This window comes from Odocoileus virginianus, chromosome 32 (genome assembly GCF_023699985.2).
Source record: "Odocoileus virginianus isolate 20LAN1187 ecotype Illinois chromosome 32, Ovbor_1.2, whole genome shotgun sequence".
NCBI lineage: Eukaryota > Metazoa > Chordata > Mammalia > Artiodactyla > Cervidae > Odocoileus > Odocoileus virginianus.
The window spans coordinates 39,320,911-39,340,168 of NC_069705.1; the positions used below are offsets into that span (position 1 = coordinate 39,320,911).

The following is a 19,258-nucleotide window of genomic DNA, read 5'->3' on the forward strand; positions in this document are numbered from 1 at the left end:
GAGTTGGACACCACTTAGAGGCTGAACCACAGCAACTAGGATAGAGAACAGTGCGGACAGGCTGCTGGTTTAGCTGAGGTGTTCACAGAAGGCTCCTCAGGGGTGACCTCGGGCTCATCTCCTTGTGCCAAGAAGGCAGTAATACAAAGATGTGGCTCAAGGGTATTTTCGGCAGAAGGAAAAGCATATGCCAGGAAACGTGCTTGAATTGTTGCAGGGTGAGACAGAGTGATCAGTCTCATTGACGATCTATCAGTGCCGTCCTTGCGTCCTTGCTTGTCAATACTACCTGTTTGACAAGTCCTGTGCTTCTGTGAAACGGTTTGTCGCCTGATCCAGCAGACTAGCTGACCTGCCCACTGGGCTTGTCCATTGGCATCTTCAATGTAACAATTCACAATGGGATGTTTCCCCTTCTGAGCTTAATCCATTCTCCTCTTGCATTCCATGCCCCTGAAATGATAAGGTCCTTGTGACAGATAATTCTGGCTCCCAGGCCTTCTGACCTAACCAGCCACAAAGTCGCTTCCATTTCATCTCCAGCACAGTGAGGCTCTGTGACTGCGCTCCCCCTCCCGGTCGCCTGCCGGTCCAAGCCCCCATCATCCTTTATGTGGACAGCGTCGACAGCCTCCTCCCTCTCTCTGCCGAGTCCTCTGGTGGAAGTCAAACCTTCTCACCAGAGCATCTTCAGTGGTTTCCTGTTTGGTTATCACTTCCTCTCGAGCTGTGCTGAGATGGGTGACAGGGCCTTCTTTTCTCGGTTCCGTATCTTCCCGTCCCAGAAGCTTGACTTGTGTGTGTTACTGACCACCCTGCCCTTAGCTAACTCCACTCCCCCTTTAAGTTCCATCAGAGGCCAGTGCTGTCCCCATCCTAGATGTGGTCTGCTCCCCCCCCCCCCCCCCGGCCCGTTACTTTCTCACGCCTTTCTGTTCTCTTCTCTGCAGCACCTTGCAGTTTGTGGCAGCGACTGATGCTCCAGGGTTGTGTTGTCTGATGCTTTCTCTGAGAGGTCTTCTCCCTAAACCTCCTGGAGGCTAACCCAGGGGTCCCCTCTACTGGGAGTTCAATCGATACTTTGCTGAGTGGGTAGTAAATAACTAAATGGGATTGGCCGCAATTTACTTGCTATTTCTATTTCCAAGTGTTATTTCTGTGATGATTTTGATGACTCAGAATATAAAAAAATCGTTTGAATTGTTTGCTTCTTATGAATAAAAATGCAGAGTTTGTTAAAAAAAATATTAACATCTATTGTGGGCTTTTAAATGTATCACAATAGCACTGCAAGAAACAAGTGTAAATACTGTGAAAACAAAATTTGAAATCCACTTGCTTCTAAGTTGAAAGGCACAATTTCCAATACAACCAGTTTGTCTGAGAGACATTAAGCCCTGTGTGTTTGAATGACAGTTCCAAATTTGTGTCTTATCCTCTGCTTGCCCTATTCAAGTCATCTTTCTTTTTTTTCTTTCTTTCTCTTTTTTTACTTTATGAAAGCTGCATGTTGCTTTCAGTAGAATATCACTTTACCTGCATTCTTTCTGTGTCTATCATGGAATATTTTCCATTTCCTTAGTCTTTTATAAAATAAACTTGTGTTATAACAACCCTCAATGAAATTTCACTGAGGATGGGAATCACAGAGACAGACTCATGGAATATTACAGTGGAAAGAAAACACAGAAATAATTTTGCCCAAGGAGTTTACAGCAAAAAGGGGAGAGGAGCAAATACCGGTAGAAGGATTCTTTTTATTAAGACTTGCTTGGCATGCTGCAAAGCTAAGACGTTAAATCCTCACAAGAATGCTTCATAGCAGTTATTTCAGGTGAGAAGATAGAGGTTCATAAAGGCTCAATAGCAAGCCTGCACAAGGTCCCACTGGCATTAAAGCATCTGTGTTTGACCCCAGTTCTACCACCCACCACACCTTGAAGGTCACTTAACCTTTCTGGACTTTACTCTCCAGAATGAAAAGTGAAGGACTTGGCTACGTTTTAAAAAATTTTTTCATCTCTAAATTTCTGTGATTTTTCTAAAGCAAACCTTCCATCTTATTTTTCAGTTTATACCCTATAAAAATGCCTGTCTACTTTCCCTTTTTTTAATCCCACACTATTTAATCCCAACAGCTTGAAAGATGTTCTAAATTAGCCTAAATGCTATTCTTTTCACCATTTACTATTTGTAATAAAATGTGAAATGTTGATTAAGTGTACTCTTGTGGTATTTACTATTTAAGAAAGTGAAAAATCCAAAGTTCAAAGAAAACATTTTAAAGTCAATACTTTATACTAACTATATACAGATCTTAGACCTTGACAGACAATGGGGTTATGTCCTGATAAACTCATCATAAATTGAAAATATGGTTAAGTAGAAATGCATTTGGTGCACCTAACCTACTGAACATTGTGGCTTTAACCCAGCCTACCTTCAACATGCCCTGGACGCTGCTGCTAAGTCACTCCAGTCGTGTCCGACTCTGTGCGACCCCATAGACAGCAGCCCACCAGGCTCCCCCGTCCCTGGGATTCTCCAGGCAAGAACATTGGAGTGGGTTACCATTTCCTTCTGCCCTGGACACTAGCCTCGGGTAAAATCATCCAAAACAAAGCTTATTTTACAGTGAAGCGTTGAATGTGTGTGCTAAGTCACTTCAGTCATGTCTGACTCTTTGTGACCCCATGGACTGTAGCCCACCAGGATCCACGGGAGCCTCCAGGCAGGAATACTGGAGCAGGTTGCCATTTCCTCCTTCCAGAGGGATCTTTTCAAGGCAGGGCTGCACGCAGGGCTCCCAGGTGGCAGTACCACCTGGGAGCCCATGCCATTTGTTGAAAAGGGTACTTAAAGAAAAAACAACAGCTGCTGGTCCAGCCTCTCTAAGTGTATGGGCAGCTGACCCTCATGATTGCGCGGTTGACGGGAAACTGAAGCTGCTGCCACCAGCCAGCATCATGAGAGGTAAACTGAACACACATTGATTAACACATATCTCTTTCACACCACAATAAAGTCAAAAGATGTTACGTCAAATCAGTTGTGAGTTGGGGAGCATCTGTCATTCATATATATTTTAGGTTTCAGATTATCAGTACATGTAACTAAACACATACACATATACACACACATGATGAAGAGATCTGAATGGCATGTGGCATGTACACATGAAGTAGGTAGGATGCTTCTCAGAGGGGAGTGTCAGGGAGAATGGATCATGTGTATGTGTGACTGAGCACCTTTGCTGATCACCTGAAACTAACACAGCAGTATCTGTTAGCCTGCTGTGTCATTGCAGTTCAGTCGCTAAGTCACGTCCAGTTCTGCAGCCCCATGGACTTCCGCTCACCAGGCTCCTCTGTCCTCCACTATCTCTGGAAGTTTGCTCAAATTCATGTTTACTTAGTAAATTGGCTATACTCCAATACAAAATAAAAAGTTTTTTTAAAAGAAGAATCTATAATGGAAAAGAAACTAATTTGAATCACTTTTCTCTATACCTGAAATGAACATAATTGTTGTTGTTGTTGTTTGGAAATGAGGAATCTCAGTTAAATGCATTTTCACAGTTTGACGTCCGTCTCAGTTCTGGACTTGGGTTCTCTGTATTTCTCAGTCCTCCACGCCTTTGCTCACATGTCGCCTTGCCTGGTGTCCCCCTTCCCCACCAGCCCCTCCACCTCTCCCTCCAGAGCAGGATCCATCTACCCCCAAGACTATCAAGTCCTTCCAGCAAAGGTTAGAGCTACTATCTTTCCTTTCTTCTCTGCTTCTTAATCCTTCCAATATTCTCTTTTTCTTCTTTCCTTCTGGGACCTCCTACTTTACTTCTTTCTCCTTCTTTTAGTTACCTTTCTTCTTTTATTTTTTAAGGGCTATTTTCTAGAGCAGTTGTAGGGGTACAGTTAACTGAGGGGGAGGCACAGAGGTTCTCCATCTCTGCCCTGTCTGCACAGAGGCACAGCCACCCCCACCATCACTGCCCCCAGCAGATAGCGCATTGGCGGCCAAGGACAAGCCCACCTGGACACACCGCCACCACCCGCAGTCTGTAGTTCACAGGAGGGTTCCTGCCCGGTGGGGTACATTCTGTGAGGTTGGCCAAAGGTGTGGTGGCGTGTACCCACTGTGACAGCGCCACACAGACCAGCTTCCCTGCCCTGAAAGCCCGTTCGCCTCCTCTCCAACCCCTGAGCCTGGAGACATGGGTCTTCCACTGTCTCCACAGTAACGAAGCTGTGTGTGTTTCCAAATGACCATTAATATTCAGTAAGAAATGTTTTATAGTAGCCAAAAAATCACTGCTGTTTCTTAATTTCACATTTGCAAAACATCTGAATAAAGTTCAGAGTGAAATTACACATACAAATTTCTGAGATAATGAGAATTTTAAGAGTGACCAAACCAGTTTGATTTACTGATATATTAATGCTAAACTCTGCATTTCAAAAAATTATCAATCAGACAATTTGAGTTCTGCCCTCCTAGAATTCATAAAAACATTCTAAGCATTCTCTTATTATATAGTATTACTGTAAACACACATTGATAATGTTGAATAATATATTATAAAATATAAGGTAGATAAACCATTTATATTATATATTAATTAAATATTGTCAATATTTATATATTTAACTATTTTATACAAGCAAATAACAGTTATTGACATATATTTGGTTGAATCTATTTAATATTTATTTAAATTAATTTAAATTTTAAAATTAGTAACATGAATACATATATAAGCATAAGTGAAAACTAAATAATGCATAAAATGTATGATACATGCTGATATCATTTACATTTACTGTATTAGTCAGTATTTACTTAAATACAAGCTTCTAAAATCACTTATAAACTACTATGAGAAATAAACTTTCTATGGGTGCTCGTTACTAGATAATTAATATTTCCTATTTTTAAAATCTAGTAATTGACAAATAAGGTTTTACGATTTAAATGTATTACCTTTAAAATAAAACATTTAAATACCTGTATTTAAATGTAAGTATAAACTAATTTTATATATTCATATATATGTATATATAGAGTACTGCAATCAGTATAGATAGATAGATAGATAGATAGATAGATAGATAGATAGTCCTGAAATCAATTATACTGTACATTGACTTTGAGCTTTTTCCCCCTTTTCTCTCATATTTCAGAGTTATTATGCTAGTATTTTAGATCCTATGCAAAATAGTAATATTAGTCGACCTGGTCACATGCTGTCTTTTATGTTAGAAGACCAGGAATGGTTAGGTATCCTATAAGACATCTCTGAGTAGGCCCTAAACATTATTTATGACTCCTAAGTCCAGAGTGCTTACGTTTTCACAGAGACCAGTGCAGAAGCGACAGGAAGGACACCCCAGGCTAAGGCAGCTTGGTCCTCAGGTGGGGTCACTCTGCACCTGTGGGGCAAGTGGAGGTCTGAGACAGCTCCTCTGGGTGCTGCCAGGATACATCCTAGTAAACGTCTTGGAGGATGCTGTGGAATTGTACAGAGATGGGCACCACTCTCAGGGATCTTATAAAGGATACGGTGCTGTTAATTTGTACCCATTTTGTATTAGCATATTCTTATAATTATTTTTATTTGAATAGCAAATAAACACCTTGGTTTACCTTGAAAATGCATAAAGGAAATAATCCCTCTCCGAATATTTATTGGCTGCCATAGTGATTGTAGCAGTTGGAGGATGATTATTAATATATCACATATAAGAAATTTATTTGGTCTTCCCTCTGTCAGGAAAGCAATTAATTAAAAGAAATGTTAAATGTTCAGTGTTAAAGAGAAATAAAAGCTTAACGGAGAGAGAATTTGGAGTATTTAAGATTACCTGGAGCATCAGATCCTTGCAGGTGGTAGTTGGAATAATATTAGAAAGACAGAAGGTTTTGAATGCTGACCAAATAGTCTATACATATTGTACAATAGAAAGCAGATAAAATTTGCTTGAAAGAGCTTCTCAATAATGCATTTATTATATTAGCATAGTTTATTGCATTATGATATAAAAATAAATTACATTAAACTAAGAGTTTAAGACAATGACCTTAACTGGAAATAAGAGAACTAAGTAAGACCAAAATATAAAAATTATGATAGTGGGCATTCAATTTTTAGTATCTTAAAAGTGAAATAATTAAAGTATGCAATGATGAAAGAGAGAGAGCGCCCAGGTAAAGATGTCTGATATTGTATTAAATTAAACACCTTGAAAATACAGCCTAGATGCTCACAGATAAAGCCCATTGTGTGTGGGTGTTTCGATCAGTTCAGTTGCTCATTCACGTCCAACTCTTTGCAACCCCATGGACTACAACACACCAGGCCTCCCTATCCATCACCAACTGCCAGAGTTTACTCAGACTCATGTCCATTGAGTCAGTGATGCCATCCAACCATCTCATCCTCTGTCATCCCCTTCTCCTCCCACCTTTAATCTTTTCCAGCATCAGGGTCTATTCAGATGAGTCAGCTCTTCACATCAGGTGGCCAAAGTATTGGACTTTCAGCTTCAATGTCAGTCCTTCCAATGAATATTCAGGTCTGATTTCCTTTAGGATGGAGTGGTTGGATCTCCTTGGAGTCCAAGGGACTCTCTCAAGAGTCTTCTCCAACACCACAGTTCAAAAGGATCAATTCTTCGGGACTCAGCTTTCTTTATGTGTCAATTCTCACATGCATACATGACTACTGGGAAAACCATAGCCTTGACTACATGGACCTTTGTTGGCAAAGTAATGTCTCTGCTTTTAAATATGCTGTCGAGGTTGGTCATAACTTTTCTCCCAAGAAGTAAGCATCTTTTAATTTCATGGCTGCAGTCACCATCCGCAGTGATTTTGGAGCCCCCCAAAATAAAGTCTGCCACTGTTTCCACTGTTTCCCCATCTATTTGCCATGAAGTAATTGGACTGGAGCCATGATCTTAGTTTTCTGAATGTTGAGCTTTAAGCCAACATTTTCACTCTCTTCTTTCACTTTCATGAAGAGGCTCTTTAGTTCTTCACTTTCTGCTATGAGGGTGGTGCCATCTGCATATCTGAGGTTATTGATATTTTCCCCAGCAATGTTGATTCGAGTTTGTGCTTCATCCAACCCAGTGTTTCTCATGATGTACTCTGCATATAAGTTAAATAAACAGGGTGACAATACACAGTCATGATATACTCCTTTTTCCTATTTGGAACCAGTCTGTTGTTCCATGTCCAGTACTAACTGTTGCTGCCTGACCTGCATACAGATTTCTCGAGAGGCAGGTCAGGTAGTCTGGTATTCCCATCTATTTCAGAATTGTCCACAGTTTGTTGTGATCCACACAGTCAAAGGCTTTGGCATAGTCAATAAAGCAGCAATAGATGTTTTTCTGAAACTCTCTTGCTTTTTCGATGACCCAGCAGATGTTGGCAATTTGATCTCTGGTTCCTCTTCCTTTTCTAAAACCAGCTTGAACATCTGGAAGTTCACAGTTTACATATTGCTGAAGCCTGACTTGGAGAATTTTGAGCATTACTTTACTAGCGTGTGAGAGGAATGCAGTTGTGCAGTAGTTTGAGCATTCTTTGGCATTGCCTTTCTTAGGGATTGGAATGAAAGCTGACCGCTTCCAGTCCTATGGCCACTGCTGACTTTTCCAAATTTTCTGGCATATTGAGTGCAGCACTTTCACAGTGTCATCTTTCAGGATTTGAAATAGCATCACCTCCACTAGCTTTGTTCATAGTGATGCTTCCTAAGGCCCACTTGACTTCACATTCCAGGATGGATGGTTCTAGGTGAGTGATCACACCATCATGATTATCTGGGTTGTGAAGATCTTTTTTTGTACAGTTCTTCTGTGTATTCTTGCCACCTCTTCTTAATATGTTCTGTTTCTGTTAGGTCCATACCATTTCTGTACTTTATTGAGCCCATCTTTGCATGAAATATTCCCTTGGTATCTCTAATTTTCTTGAAGAGATCTCTAGTCTTTCCCATTCTATTGTTTTTCTCTATTTCTTTACACTGATCACTTAGGAAGGCTTTCTTATCTCTCCTTGCTATTCTTTGAAACTCTGCGTTCAGATGGGTATATCTTTCCTTTTCTCCTTTGCTTTTTGCTTCTCTTCTTTTCACAGCTATTTGTAAGGTCTCCTCAGACAGCCATTTTGCTTTTTTGCATTTCTTTTTCTTGGGGATGGTCTTGATCCCTGTCTCTTGTACAATGTCACAAACCTCCATCCATAGTTCATCAGGTACTCTATCACATCTAGTCCCTTAAATTTATTTCTCATTTCCACTGTATAATTGTTAGTTATTTGATTTAGGTCCTACTTGAATGATCTAGTGGTTTTCCCTACTTTCTTCAATTTAAGTCTGAATTTGGCAATAAGGAGTTCATTATCTGAGCCACAGTCAGCTCTCGGTCTTGTTTTTGCTGACTGTACAGAGCTTCTCCATCTTTGGCTGCAAAGAATATAAACAATCTGATTTTGGTGTTGACCATCTGGTGATGTCCATGTGTTGTTGGAAGAGGGTGTTTTCTATTACCAGTGTGTTCTCTTGGCAGAACTCTATTAGCCTTTGCCCTGCTTCATTCTGTACTCCAAGGCCAAATTTGCCTGTTACTCCAGGTGTTTCTTGACTTCCTACTTTTGCATTCCAGTCCTGTATAATGAAAAGGACATCTTTGTTGGGTGTTAGTCCTAGAAGGTCTTGTAGGTCTTCATAGAGCTGTTCAACTTCAGCTTCTTCAGCATTACTGATCGGGGCATAGACTTGGTTTACTATGATATTGAATGGTTTGCCTTGAAACAAACAGAGATCATTCTGTCATTTTTGAGATTACATCCAAGTACTGAATATTGGACTCATTTGTTGACTATGATGTCTGCTCCATTCTTCTAAGGGATTCCTGCCCAAAGTAGTAGATATAATGGTCATCTGAGTTAAATTTGCCCATTCCAGCCATCTTAGTTCACTGATTCCTAAACTGTCAACGTTCACTCTTGCCATCTCCTGTTTGACCCCTTCCAATTTGCCTTGATTCATGAACTTAACATTCCAGGTTTCTATGCAATATTTCTCTTTGCAGCATCAGACCTTGCTTCTATCACCAGTCACATCCACAACTGGGTGTTGTTTTTGCTTTGGCTCCATCCCTTCATTCTTTCTGGAGTTATTTCTCCACTGATCTCCAGTAGCACATTGGGCACCTACCGACCTGGGGAGTTCATCTTTCAGTGTCATGTCTGTTTGCCTTTTCATACTGTTCATGGGTGTTTCATTATCCATCCATTAATCTGAGGTCCAAAATAGTTCAGATCAAAGCAATGTGTTTTTGACAACTGATTTCTATGTAAACTACACATTTGAAACCCTAATGTTGAGATAATAAGAATTTATTATCAAAAATGTCAGCAATTCTTGTTTCACCTATTTCTTTGTTATTCAGTCACTCAGTCATATCCGCATCATTGTGACCCCATGGACACAAAGTCATGTCCAAATCTTTGTGTCCTTCATCATCTCCTGGAGTTTGCTCAGACTCATGTCTGTTGAGTCGGTGATGCCATCTAACCATCTTGTCCTCTGTTGTCCCCTTCTCCCTCTGCCTTCAATCTTTCCCAGCATCAGGGTATTTTCCAGTGAGTTGGCTCTTTACAACAGGTGGCCAAAGTATTGGAGCTTCAGCTTCAGCATCAGTCCTTCCAATGAATATTCAGGATTGATTTCCTTTAGAGTTGACTGACGAGTTTGATCTCCTTGCAGCCCAAGGGACTCTCAAGAGTCTTCTCCAACACCACAGTTCAGAAGTATCTATTCTTTGGCGCTCAGCCCTCTTTGTGGTCCAACTCTCACACCCATATGTGACTATTTGAAAAACCATAGCTCTGACTACACGGACTTTTGTTGGCAAATGAATGTCTCTGCTTTTTAATACACTGTCTAGATTTGTCATAGCTTTTCTTCCAAGGAGCAAGCGTCTTTTAATTTCATGGCTGCAGTCAGCATCTGCAGTGATTCTGGAGCCCAAAAAGTAAAGTCTGTCACTGTTTCCATTGTTTCCCCATCTATTTGCCATGAAGTGATAGGACCAGATGCCATGATCTGAGGTTTTTGAATGTTGAGTTTTAAGCCAGCTTTTTCACTCTCTTATTTCACCTGCATCAAGAAGCTCTTAGTTTCTATGAAGCTTGTCAGTATATGCTTGTCATTCTGGGATCAAAACTGACAGCTGGTAGAGATGGTGCATATATTCAATAGAAGGAGAAAAATACCAACAATTCTACTATGCATATGAAAATGTCCCATGTGATGCTGTTTAAGTGAAAACAACCCTGTTATAGCTAAATGAAGGAAATTACTACAATACTGAAATATTCTTGAAAGAATATTTAATCAAGGTATTGGTTTTTGAGGAAAGAGTAATAATGGATGCTTCATGCTTACCGTGATAAAGCATCTTGCAAATAAAAAAAGGGAAATGTCTTAAAAAGTAGGTGTTGCTTTTTATTTCAGTAAAACCTGAGTCCATTAAATGTTGAAGGAACAATTGTCAGTGTTGACTTATTCAAACTGATTACAGCAGGAAAACCTGAGGTTCACAGTATCTCACAAACACATATGCCTAGCATGGGGTTTTTGACATCTAAAGGTCATTGATACAGTGGAGATATTGCTACCTGAGGAATCTCAACTAGAATGTGTTTTGTGTAACAAGGTTCCTGATTGTTATGCAACTAGAAACATATGTCACCTCTCTGAAAGTTTAAAATGGTTAGAATTAGTCTCAAAATTAATCCTGCTGAAATATGTCTTTAGGTTTCTAAAGAAATAAATATCAACAACAAAAATATGCTATAATAAGTTATAGGAGCAGTATCACTAAAATGTGTGAGTTTACTTTAATGACTTCTTTTTTGGATTATTATCCAATGATATATTAATATAAACTAAATTTTAACTTTGAAAAATGGCATCTTACATGAAGATTTAATATCTGGTCAGTTCATTGTTCTAGTGCTCTGAAGGTGGCTAATGGCCTCATGTGGAAAGCCTGTGAATCTGGTCTTTTTTACTGCAAGAAAATTGCCACCAGATGGCATTTGAACTAAAGCCTCATGGTTGGGACCATATGGCTTCCCATGTGTATGCTTGACTGGGAGATAACAGATGAATACACCTTTTTCCTTTACTTTTTGGTTCATTTTTAATATAAAAGGAATTTTATTATTAAGAATTTAAAAATTATTTTTAAAAGCTTCACTTTAATTTGCAAAGGCCTTTAGTATACACTATCTATCTCATTAGCTCACTGGAGCAAATGTAAGAAAAGAAACCTGGATGTATAATCAACTGAGTGGTAACTCTGTCCTCAGTTCTTTCTTGGAAAATGGGTTTGACATTATCTCCTCATGGAAAAGTTGTAAGGATTCAGTTTAAAATGTGTATAAATGACACTTGTAGTTTCCTAAGGTTAAACTGGCTTTAATTTAATCTTACGTGTTTAATGGCTAAAGTATTATTATTTTGTCTTGCTTGACTGTTTTTCTTTCTTCCTACATTTTCTCACTTCTCTAATTTAGTTTATTATTTTGAACTTGGGGAAGACTTAAGAGGCTCAAGTATTCTACAGACAAGAAGGCAGGGGACGTGGGCGGGGAGTGTCCCGGGAAGGCCCTGTAGGGCCCGGCTTGGTTACAATTTAATGGGAAAAGCACGCTCTTTACTGTTTTACATACCTCATAGGAACCTTGTGAGGGTCTAATGAGATAGTGTAAAAGCCAGCATGCTTTGAAAGAGTCATTTGATTATGTATATATTAATGTAATTTCCACATTTTAAATCTAAATTCATTCAAAGTCTTTTACAAACTATCTGATTTGTATCTGTTCATCCATGTGTATAATTTTACATCTTAAATTACTATTAGTTAATTATCGGTCATGAAACTACGTATTGAATATTCCAGTTTTGATTTTAAATTCTAAGGTTTTGACTAAAGTTTAATATATTTGTTAGTATCTATAGCATGTGTCCTATGATATTTGGTAAGATATAATTTGACAGAATTAGAGTTAAAATGATGGTAAGCACAGGAATTCCTCTCTTTTGAAAATGTTTCTCTGAGGCATCAGGACCCTGCAGATATATCACCATCATTCTTTGCAACTTTAAGCTTCAGTTTTGAGAGGTGTTAATTGTTAATGATGCAGATAGACTGGGTAGTTGAGTTTGAGGGACTCATTATTTTCTTGTACATAACCTGTCACCACGGATTTCTATCATTATCCTGTTACACGCCTATCTCTGTTTCAGAAAATCAAACATATTAATATTTATGTCATCATTTTTTGTTATCTTCTTGCCATCTGCGAACTATTCAGACTTAACCTATTTCATTCACTGCTCTCGAAGAAGTCCAACTAAATCCTCTTTTTTTTGAATAAGTAAGCAGCTTTGGCATTATCTTTAAAAAAAGATCCAGAATATTTTGAGTTGATTTGTGTGGGTTCCTTCAATTTGTCATTAACTTTTTTAATACTATTCCATGTGAGGAAAAACAGAGAAGATATAGAGGTAGACCTTTCTAAGCCTTTAAGTTGTTGATAGCTCAGTTGGTAAAGAATCTGTCTGAAATGCCAGAGACCCCAGTTCAATTCCTGGGTCGGGAAGATCCACTGGAGAAGGGCTAGGCTATCCGGATACTCCAGTATTCTTGGGCTTCCCTTGTGGCTTAGCTGGTAAGAATCCGCCTACAATGTGGGAGACCTGGGTTTGAACCCTGAGTTGGAAAGACCTCTGGAGAAGGGAAAGGCTATCCACTCCAGTATTCTTGGGCTTCCCTTGTGGCTTAGCTGGTAAAGAATCCGCCTGCAATGTGGGAGACCTGGGTTTGAACCCTGGGTTGGGAAGACCTCTAGAGAAGGGAAAGGCTATCCACTCCAGTGTTCTGGCCTGGAGAATTCCATGGACTGTATAGTCATGGGGTCAAAAAGAGTCAGACACAACTGAGCGACTTTCACTTTGCTTTCGCTTTAGACCAGTGTGACACGCTAAAACAGTGAAGGAAGAACCACACTAATGTAGACTACTTCCTCTATAAACAGTGACAGCCATCCACCTTGAGGAGGATGACTTCGTTTGACACAGTAGTAACTGTTTTACTTGAGCAAATGTGGGAGTTACATAGCTGATGATGGCAGAAAAAAATATGGTGAAAGTTAAATTCTTTATTGAGGTTTGAAAATCTATTGAAGCTAGAATACTTTTAGAAAATAAATTTTAGAGATATTTTAGTAGACCACTGACTACAGGTTCAAAAACCTGTACTGTAACAAGATGTACCCAGAATTACAAATTTGAAATTCAAACATGATTAGGTCCAGAGTGAAAAAGAGATGATCACTACTAGCTAACAGGAAGGTCTTCCCAGAAGCATTCCTGCAGGCTTCCTCTCATGTGTCATTGAAATGAACTGAGTCACAAGATCATTGTTGAAAATTTCTTGAAAGAGGGCATGTCGCCTTGATTGGATTAGACTACTCAGATAGTGGGATGGTTACGGGAGCAGTGGCCACTCTAACAAGCAAATGAATACTTTAAAAACTAATCTATGATTGTACAACATCCTAACAGGAGGAAGGACTATTTATACACAGATTCAAATAATAAATCAGCACACTGCACAAGAAGATTGTTATTTGTTTAACTTAAATGATAAGCATTCTTCATGTCTATAATAAGTAATTTTATGTGAAATATCTCTTAGATATAGATCTAAATAGATAATAGATCTTAATAGATATAGATATAGGTATAGATCTTAATAGATAATAGATCTTCATAGATAAATTAACACTTCCATTTCATCCATGGAAATGAACGAAAGCTATCTTCTATATAAGCTAAGCTATTTATGGCATGATGCTCTTTTTTTTCCCCCACCATGCTATTAATTGTAAGTTGTCATAAATGTGATCTTAATGAGAAAATCTTAATTGTATTAAGACTTCTTCAGGAGAAGAAAGAGTTCCAACCAAAGATTGTTGGCCTCCTCTGTAAAATTGTTTCTTTAAGAATAAGAGTAGATTTATTTTAATCTAGTTTAACTATCTGAATTCTTAAAAGAAATCACATGTTAAGGCGGAATCATTAAAGAACCAAATCTGTCTGATATAATGTCATTATATGGTTATTTTCTGAGCAGTATCATAATGTTTCTATTACAGTAACTCAAGGAGGTGTTGCTTTGGTCTCCGACATGTGTCCAGATCCTGGGATTCCAGAGAATGGCAGAAGAGCGGGTTCAGACTTCAGGTAGGAAAGAGTATTTATTTCCATAGCACATTACTTTCTAACTCTTTATCATTTCATCCTGTAGTTTTAATTATCTTACCTTTTGATTAAAAGGTGCAACTTCTCAATTATCATGGAGCTATAATATCTGTAGAATTCTAAAACACATTGTGGTGGAAAATTCCAGATACTCCAGAGTCTGTTCCTTTCATTGTATAAACCAGTATTAAAAATCCAACTTAATGGGTCTGATCAAAGTTTCTGTACAAGATTTTTTTTCTGATTTTAATCTGCTACCTTCCCATATAGGTTTTCCTGGTAGTTCAGTGGTAAAGAATCCACTTTCCAGTGCAGGAGACACAGGGGATGTGGGTTCTATTCCTGGGTCAGGAAGACCCCCTGGAGAAGGAAATGGCAATCCACTGCAGTATTCTTGCCTGGAGAGTCCCATGGACAGAGGATCCTGGTGAGCTGTAGTCCATGGGGTCACAAAAGAATTGAAAACTACTGAGGAACTAAATAACAACACCGTCCCATGAAAAGAAAATTTTTAAGTGTTAAGTCACTTAGTTGCCTGACTCTTTGCAACCCCATAGACTGTAGCCCTCCAGTCTCCTCTGTCCATGGGATTCTCCAGGCAAAAATACTGGCGTGGGCTGCCATTTCCTTTTCCAGGGGATCTTCCTGACCCAGGGATTGTACCCTGGTCTCCTGCATTAAAGGCAAATTCTTTATCATCTGAGCTAATTCTAATGCAGTTCAGTTATTGTTTTAAAAAAACAGATAATGAAAAATTTAACTATAGTCTTATAATTATTTCATTAAGTAAACTTTTATAATAATGAATGTGAGTGGTAATCTATGCAATTTATGAAGAAAATGTTATGATTCATTTTATTGCATTATGATTAGTACAGACTGCTTTATAGTTGTTACATTATGAATAAAGTAGTGATTATAATAGTGATTTCTTTTTAGATTTTTGTCTTTAATTAGTTCAATAAAGTGAACATTCTCTAGTTTACAAGATGAGTAGTAGTATCAGGGGTAAGCTGCAAAGTCAAAGAGTAAAGGGGAGCAAGAGCAAGTTTTTCTTCCTTATAATCTCATTATTTTTTAAAAAGAAACAGAAAAAGAGATTTGAGCCTGCTAAAGTGAGCTGAAAATTGAATGAAATGCTTTTGGAAGGAAGAAGAAATGTTATTTGGTGAAACTGGAGTAGCAGGGTCTTTTTTTATGACTAGAGGAAATAATGAAATTGTCTGTAGAGTGACTGTAATGAAGTTGGTAAAATGACTATACACACACACACACACACATATTTTACATGAAAAGGAAACACAGGCATAGTAGTGCTACTGAAATACTCTGGACAATAACATTGTTCATGTTTTAAATGGAATAGACAACTGGAATGGTTACCGTTGTGGACTAAACACACACACACACAACTTGAGAGCTGTGAGTTAAGTTTAATTTGGGGCCAAATGAGGACTGCAGCCGGGAGACAGCGCCGCAGAGAGCTCTGAGAGACTGCTCCGAAGAGGCAGTGGGGGAAGGTCAATGCAGAAGATTTCAGTGAAGGGGGAGTCCAATGCAATCAAACGCTTACTTTGCAAAACATTCCCTGTTAGTCACAAGGAACTGATGTCACCATGAAGGGATTTAGTGTTTTTCTAGATATGAAGAGATGCAAGGACTGGGATTGTCTGGGAAGTTTGTCATTTCTTGGGTTCTGTCTCACCGCAGCAAAACTTGGAAGCAATGAACCGGCTAGTGTTATAGCTCAGTTTTATTAGGAAAAGCAAAGGCTGGTGCCGCCTCTGATGAGTGAGGGTGGGCAGACCCAAAAGACCCGAGAAGAGAGGCCCCAGGCGGTTTTGGCTCCTCCTTTTGTATGTTTTTTCCTCCTCCCCCGGGCCTGCCCTGTGTAAACTGGGCTAGCCGGGAGGGCTGCTTGTTCTACCTGAGGTCTTCACTCCAGCCCTTGGACATCCTTTTGTCCATTTTCGTGGGCTTTTCCCTTCCTTGTCTTTTAGCCGCTTTGAACTCCTTTTCCTATTCTAACTACCTAACAGGATCCTGAAATCAGTTCCTGAAAATATCTAACTATCTAAAGACCAGCTCCACGGGATTCGCTGGAGCACCGCATGCCTAACGCCACCCTGAACCCCTCGGGGGGCGGGGGTGCTGAGGGTCAGCGGCGGCAGTACAAGGCTCAGTCTCCACCGAGGCAGGTGGCAAGTGCCCGCTGCTGTCGCTCAGGCCAAGGCGACGCTCTTGGCATGTGCTAGTTTATAGCTGACGCGGTTTAAGTGTTGCAAATATTGAATATACCTTAAGGTGGTAGTATTTTAGTTCAGGTTCCTTTGGTGCAGAGCCTCACATAGTGACTCTGAATTGAATTTTTTGGAAAAGTGCCCTCTTATTATGGGGAACAGAGAAAACAGGATAAAGAGAATAGAAGGCTGAGCAGGAAGTTGATTTTAACTAGAGATTAGCTTCCATCCCAATCCAGGGGGAATTCCAGGGGACAAATGCACAAATTATCCACTTTTTTTGCCCATTGCCCTTGCCTTTCATCATTGGCTTCCTCTATTAGTGTCAAGGAAGTTCCTGGACCAAATGTAGGTTATGAGCAGTTATTAGCACCCCAAGGGGTATGCTGTGTCCTGTATGTTGTGTCTTTTTGGGTGTGGCAGTCAGCCAAGACATAAAGCTACTGATTTCAAATGTAAAACAGCCATCAGTGGAAGGCATTCAGGAACATGATTAATTTTTAAATGATGCAAATGGTTCAAATTTGCAGTCTTGCTAGAACTCATAGAGCACTTTTGTTCTAAGGATTCCTTTCTTATCTTAGAAGTAACCTTCTTCTTTCTCCCTCACCCAGGGGAAAAAAAAAAAAGTGTTCTCCAGGCCTTGCTTCCAAAAAGCCTATACATCTCTCCGCTTAGTTAGAGCAGTAAATCTGCATTATTGTTTTACACACCATCTTCCCCCACCCAACTGAAGGATAGTTAGTGTCTTTTTGTCTCTGCCTCCTTGGTGACAGAAATAGTTAGTGGCTGGTGCAAAGGAACTCCAAGGTGTTTTCCAAAGCACTTGTTTATGAGAGGAATTGCCCATTCAATTCTGTCATCCTTGGAACCCAGAAGCTCCCTGGGTCTATTTGGTAGAGCTCTAGTTTAAAACAAAGCAAGTTATCTGACAATGTCAAACTGTTCAAATTGTATCATATAGTAAAGAGAGCCAGAGAAACTGTTGAATTTGCAAAACTTGACAAGGAATTCAGAATCATCCAGGGTCAGTATCTATTTGGCACAAGGGCAGGAAGAGATTTACTTAGCATGTGAGGTGACTGTGCTGGCCTTTGCTCTGTCTCATCCTTCAGTTCAGTTCAGTTCAGTTCAGTCGCTCAGTCGTGTCCAACTCTTTGCGACCCCATGAATCTCAGCAGGACAGGTCTCCCTATACATCACCAACTCCCGGAGTTTACCCAATCTCACGTCCATCGAGTTGGTGATGCCATCCAGTCATCTCATCTTCTGCCGTCTCCTCCTCCTCCTCCCCCCAATCCCTCCCATCATCAGTGTCTTTTCCAAAGAGTCAACTCTTCCCGTGAGGTGGCCAAAGTATTGGAGTTTCAGCTTCAGCATCAGTCCTTCCAATGAACACTCAGGACTGATCTCCTTTAGGATGGACTGGTTGGATCTCCTTTCAGGCCAAGGGACTGTCAAGAGTCTTCTCCAGCACCACAGTTCAAAAGCAGCAATTTTTTGGCACTCAGCTTTCTTCACAGTCCAACTGTCACATCTATACATGACTACTGGAAAAACCATAGCCTTGACCAGACGGACCTTTGTTGGCAAAGCAATGTCTCTGCTTTTTAATATGCTGTCTAGGTTGGTCATAACTTTCCTTCCAAGGAGTAAGTGTCTTTTAATTTGTGGCTGCAGTCACCATCTGCAGTGATTTTGGAGCCCAAAAAAATAAAGTCTGACACTGCTTCCACTGTTTCCCCATCTATTTCCCATGAAGTGATGCCATGATCTTAGTTTTCTGAATGCTGAACTTTAAGCCAACCTTTTCACTCTCCTCTTTCACTTTCATCAAGAGGCTCTTTAGTTCCTCTTCACTTTCTGCCATAAGGGTGGTGTCATCTGCATATCTGAGGTTACTGATATTTCTCCTGGCAATCTTGATTCCAGCTTGTGCTTCTTCCAGCCCAGTGTTTCTCATGATGTACTCTGCATGTAAGTTAAATAAGCAGGGTGACAATATACAGCCTTGATGTACCCCTTTTCCTATTTGGAACCAGTCTGTTGGTCCATGTCCAGTTCTAACTGTTGCTTCCTGACCTGTATGTAGGTTTCTCATCCTTAGAACGGCCTTATTTCTGCAGAAGCTTCGCTGAAGATGAGCATTAGCCACTGGAGTTTGTTTATGTGTCTGGACTGGAAGCCAGGCTGTGTATGCCTGGCAGTTCAAAGCAGGGGTGTGATGGCCCCATCTAAAACTGTCAGTCTTTCATGTTCTTAGTTTTCTGGGAATTTCTACTCTGTTTAATTAATTAATTAGTTTACCTGTCTCCGAGTTTATGGCAATCAAATAGCATAACAGCTGAGAAAATAATTTGAAAGATTACATTTTCTATAAAAATACATGTGTGTGAATGCTAAGTTGCTTCAGTCTTGTCCAATTGTGTGAGACCTTATGAAGTGCAGCCCATCAGGCTCTTCTGTATGTAGGATTCTCCAGGCAAGAATACTGGAGTGGGTTGCCATGCCCTCTTCCAGGGAAATCTTCCCAACCCAGGGATCAAACCCGTGTCTCTTAAACATCTTCATAGGCAGGCAGGTTTTTTTTGTTTGTTTGTTTTTTACCACTAGAGCTGCCTGGGAAGCCCCAGTAAGCCCCGTACTATCAATTAAAAAATATAGTCACAAC

General features: G+C 39.8%; 1 protein-coding gene across 1 annotated transcript in view; it reads left to right on the forward strand.

Moving 5' to 3' along the window:
* Positions 1-19,258, forward strand: part of CSMD1 (CUB and Sushi multiple domains 1) — a 1,985,846-nt gene that overhangs the window by 1,404,984 nt on the left and 561,604 nt on the right. The window contains exon 8 of the mRNA XM_070460176.1: positions 14,242-14,329. Coding sequence (XP_070316277.1) covers positions 14,242-14,329 — 88 coding nt within the window. The remainder of the gene's footprint in view (positions 1-14,241; positions 14,330-19,258) is intronic.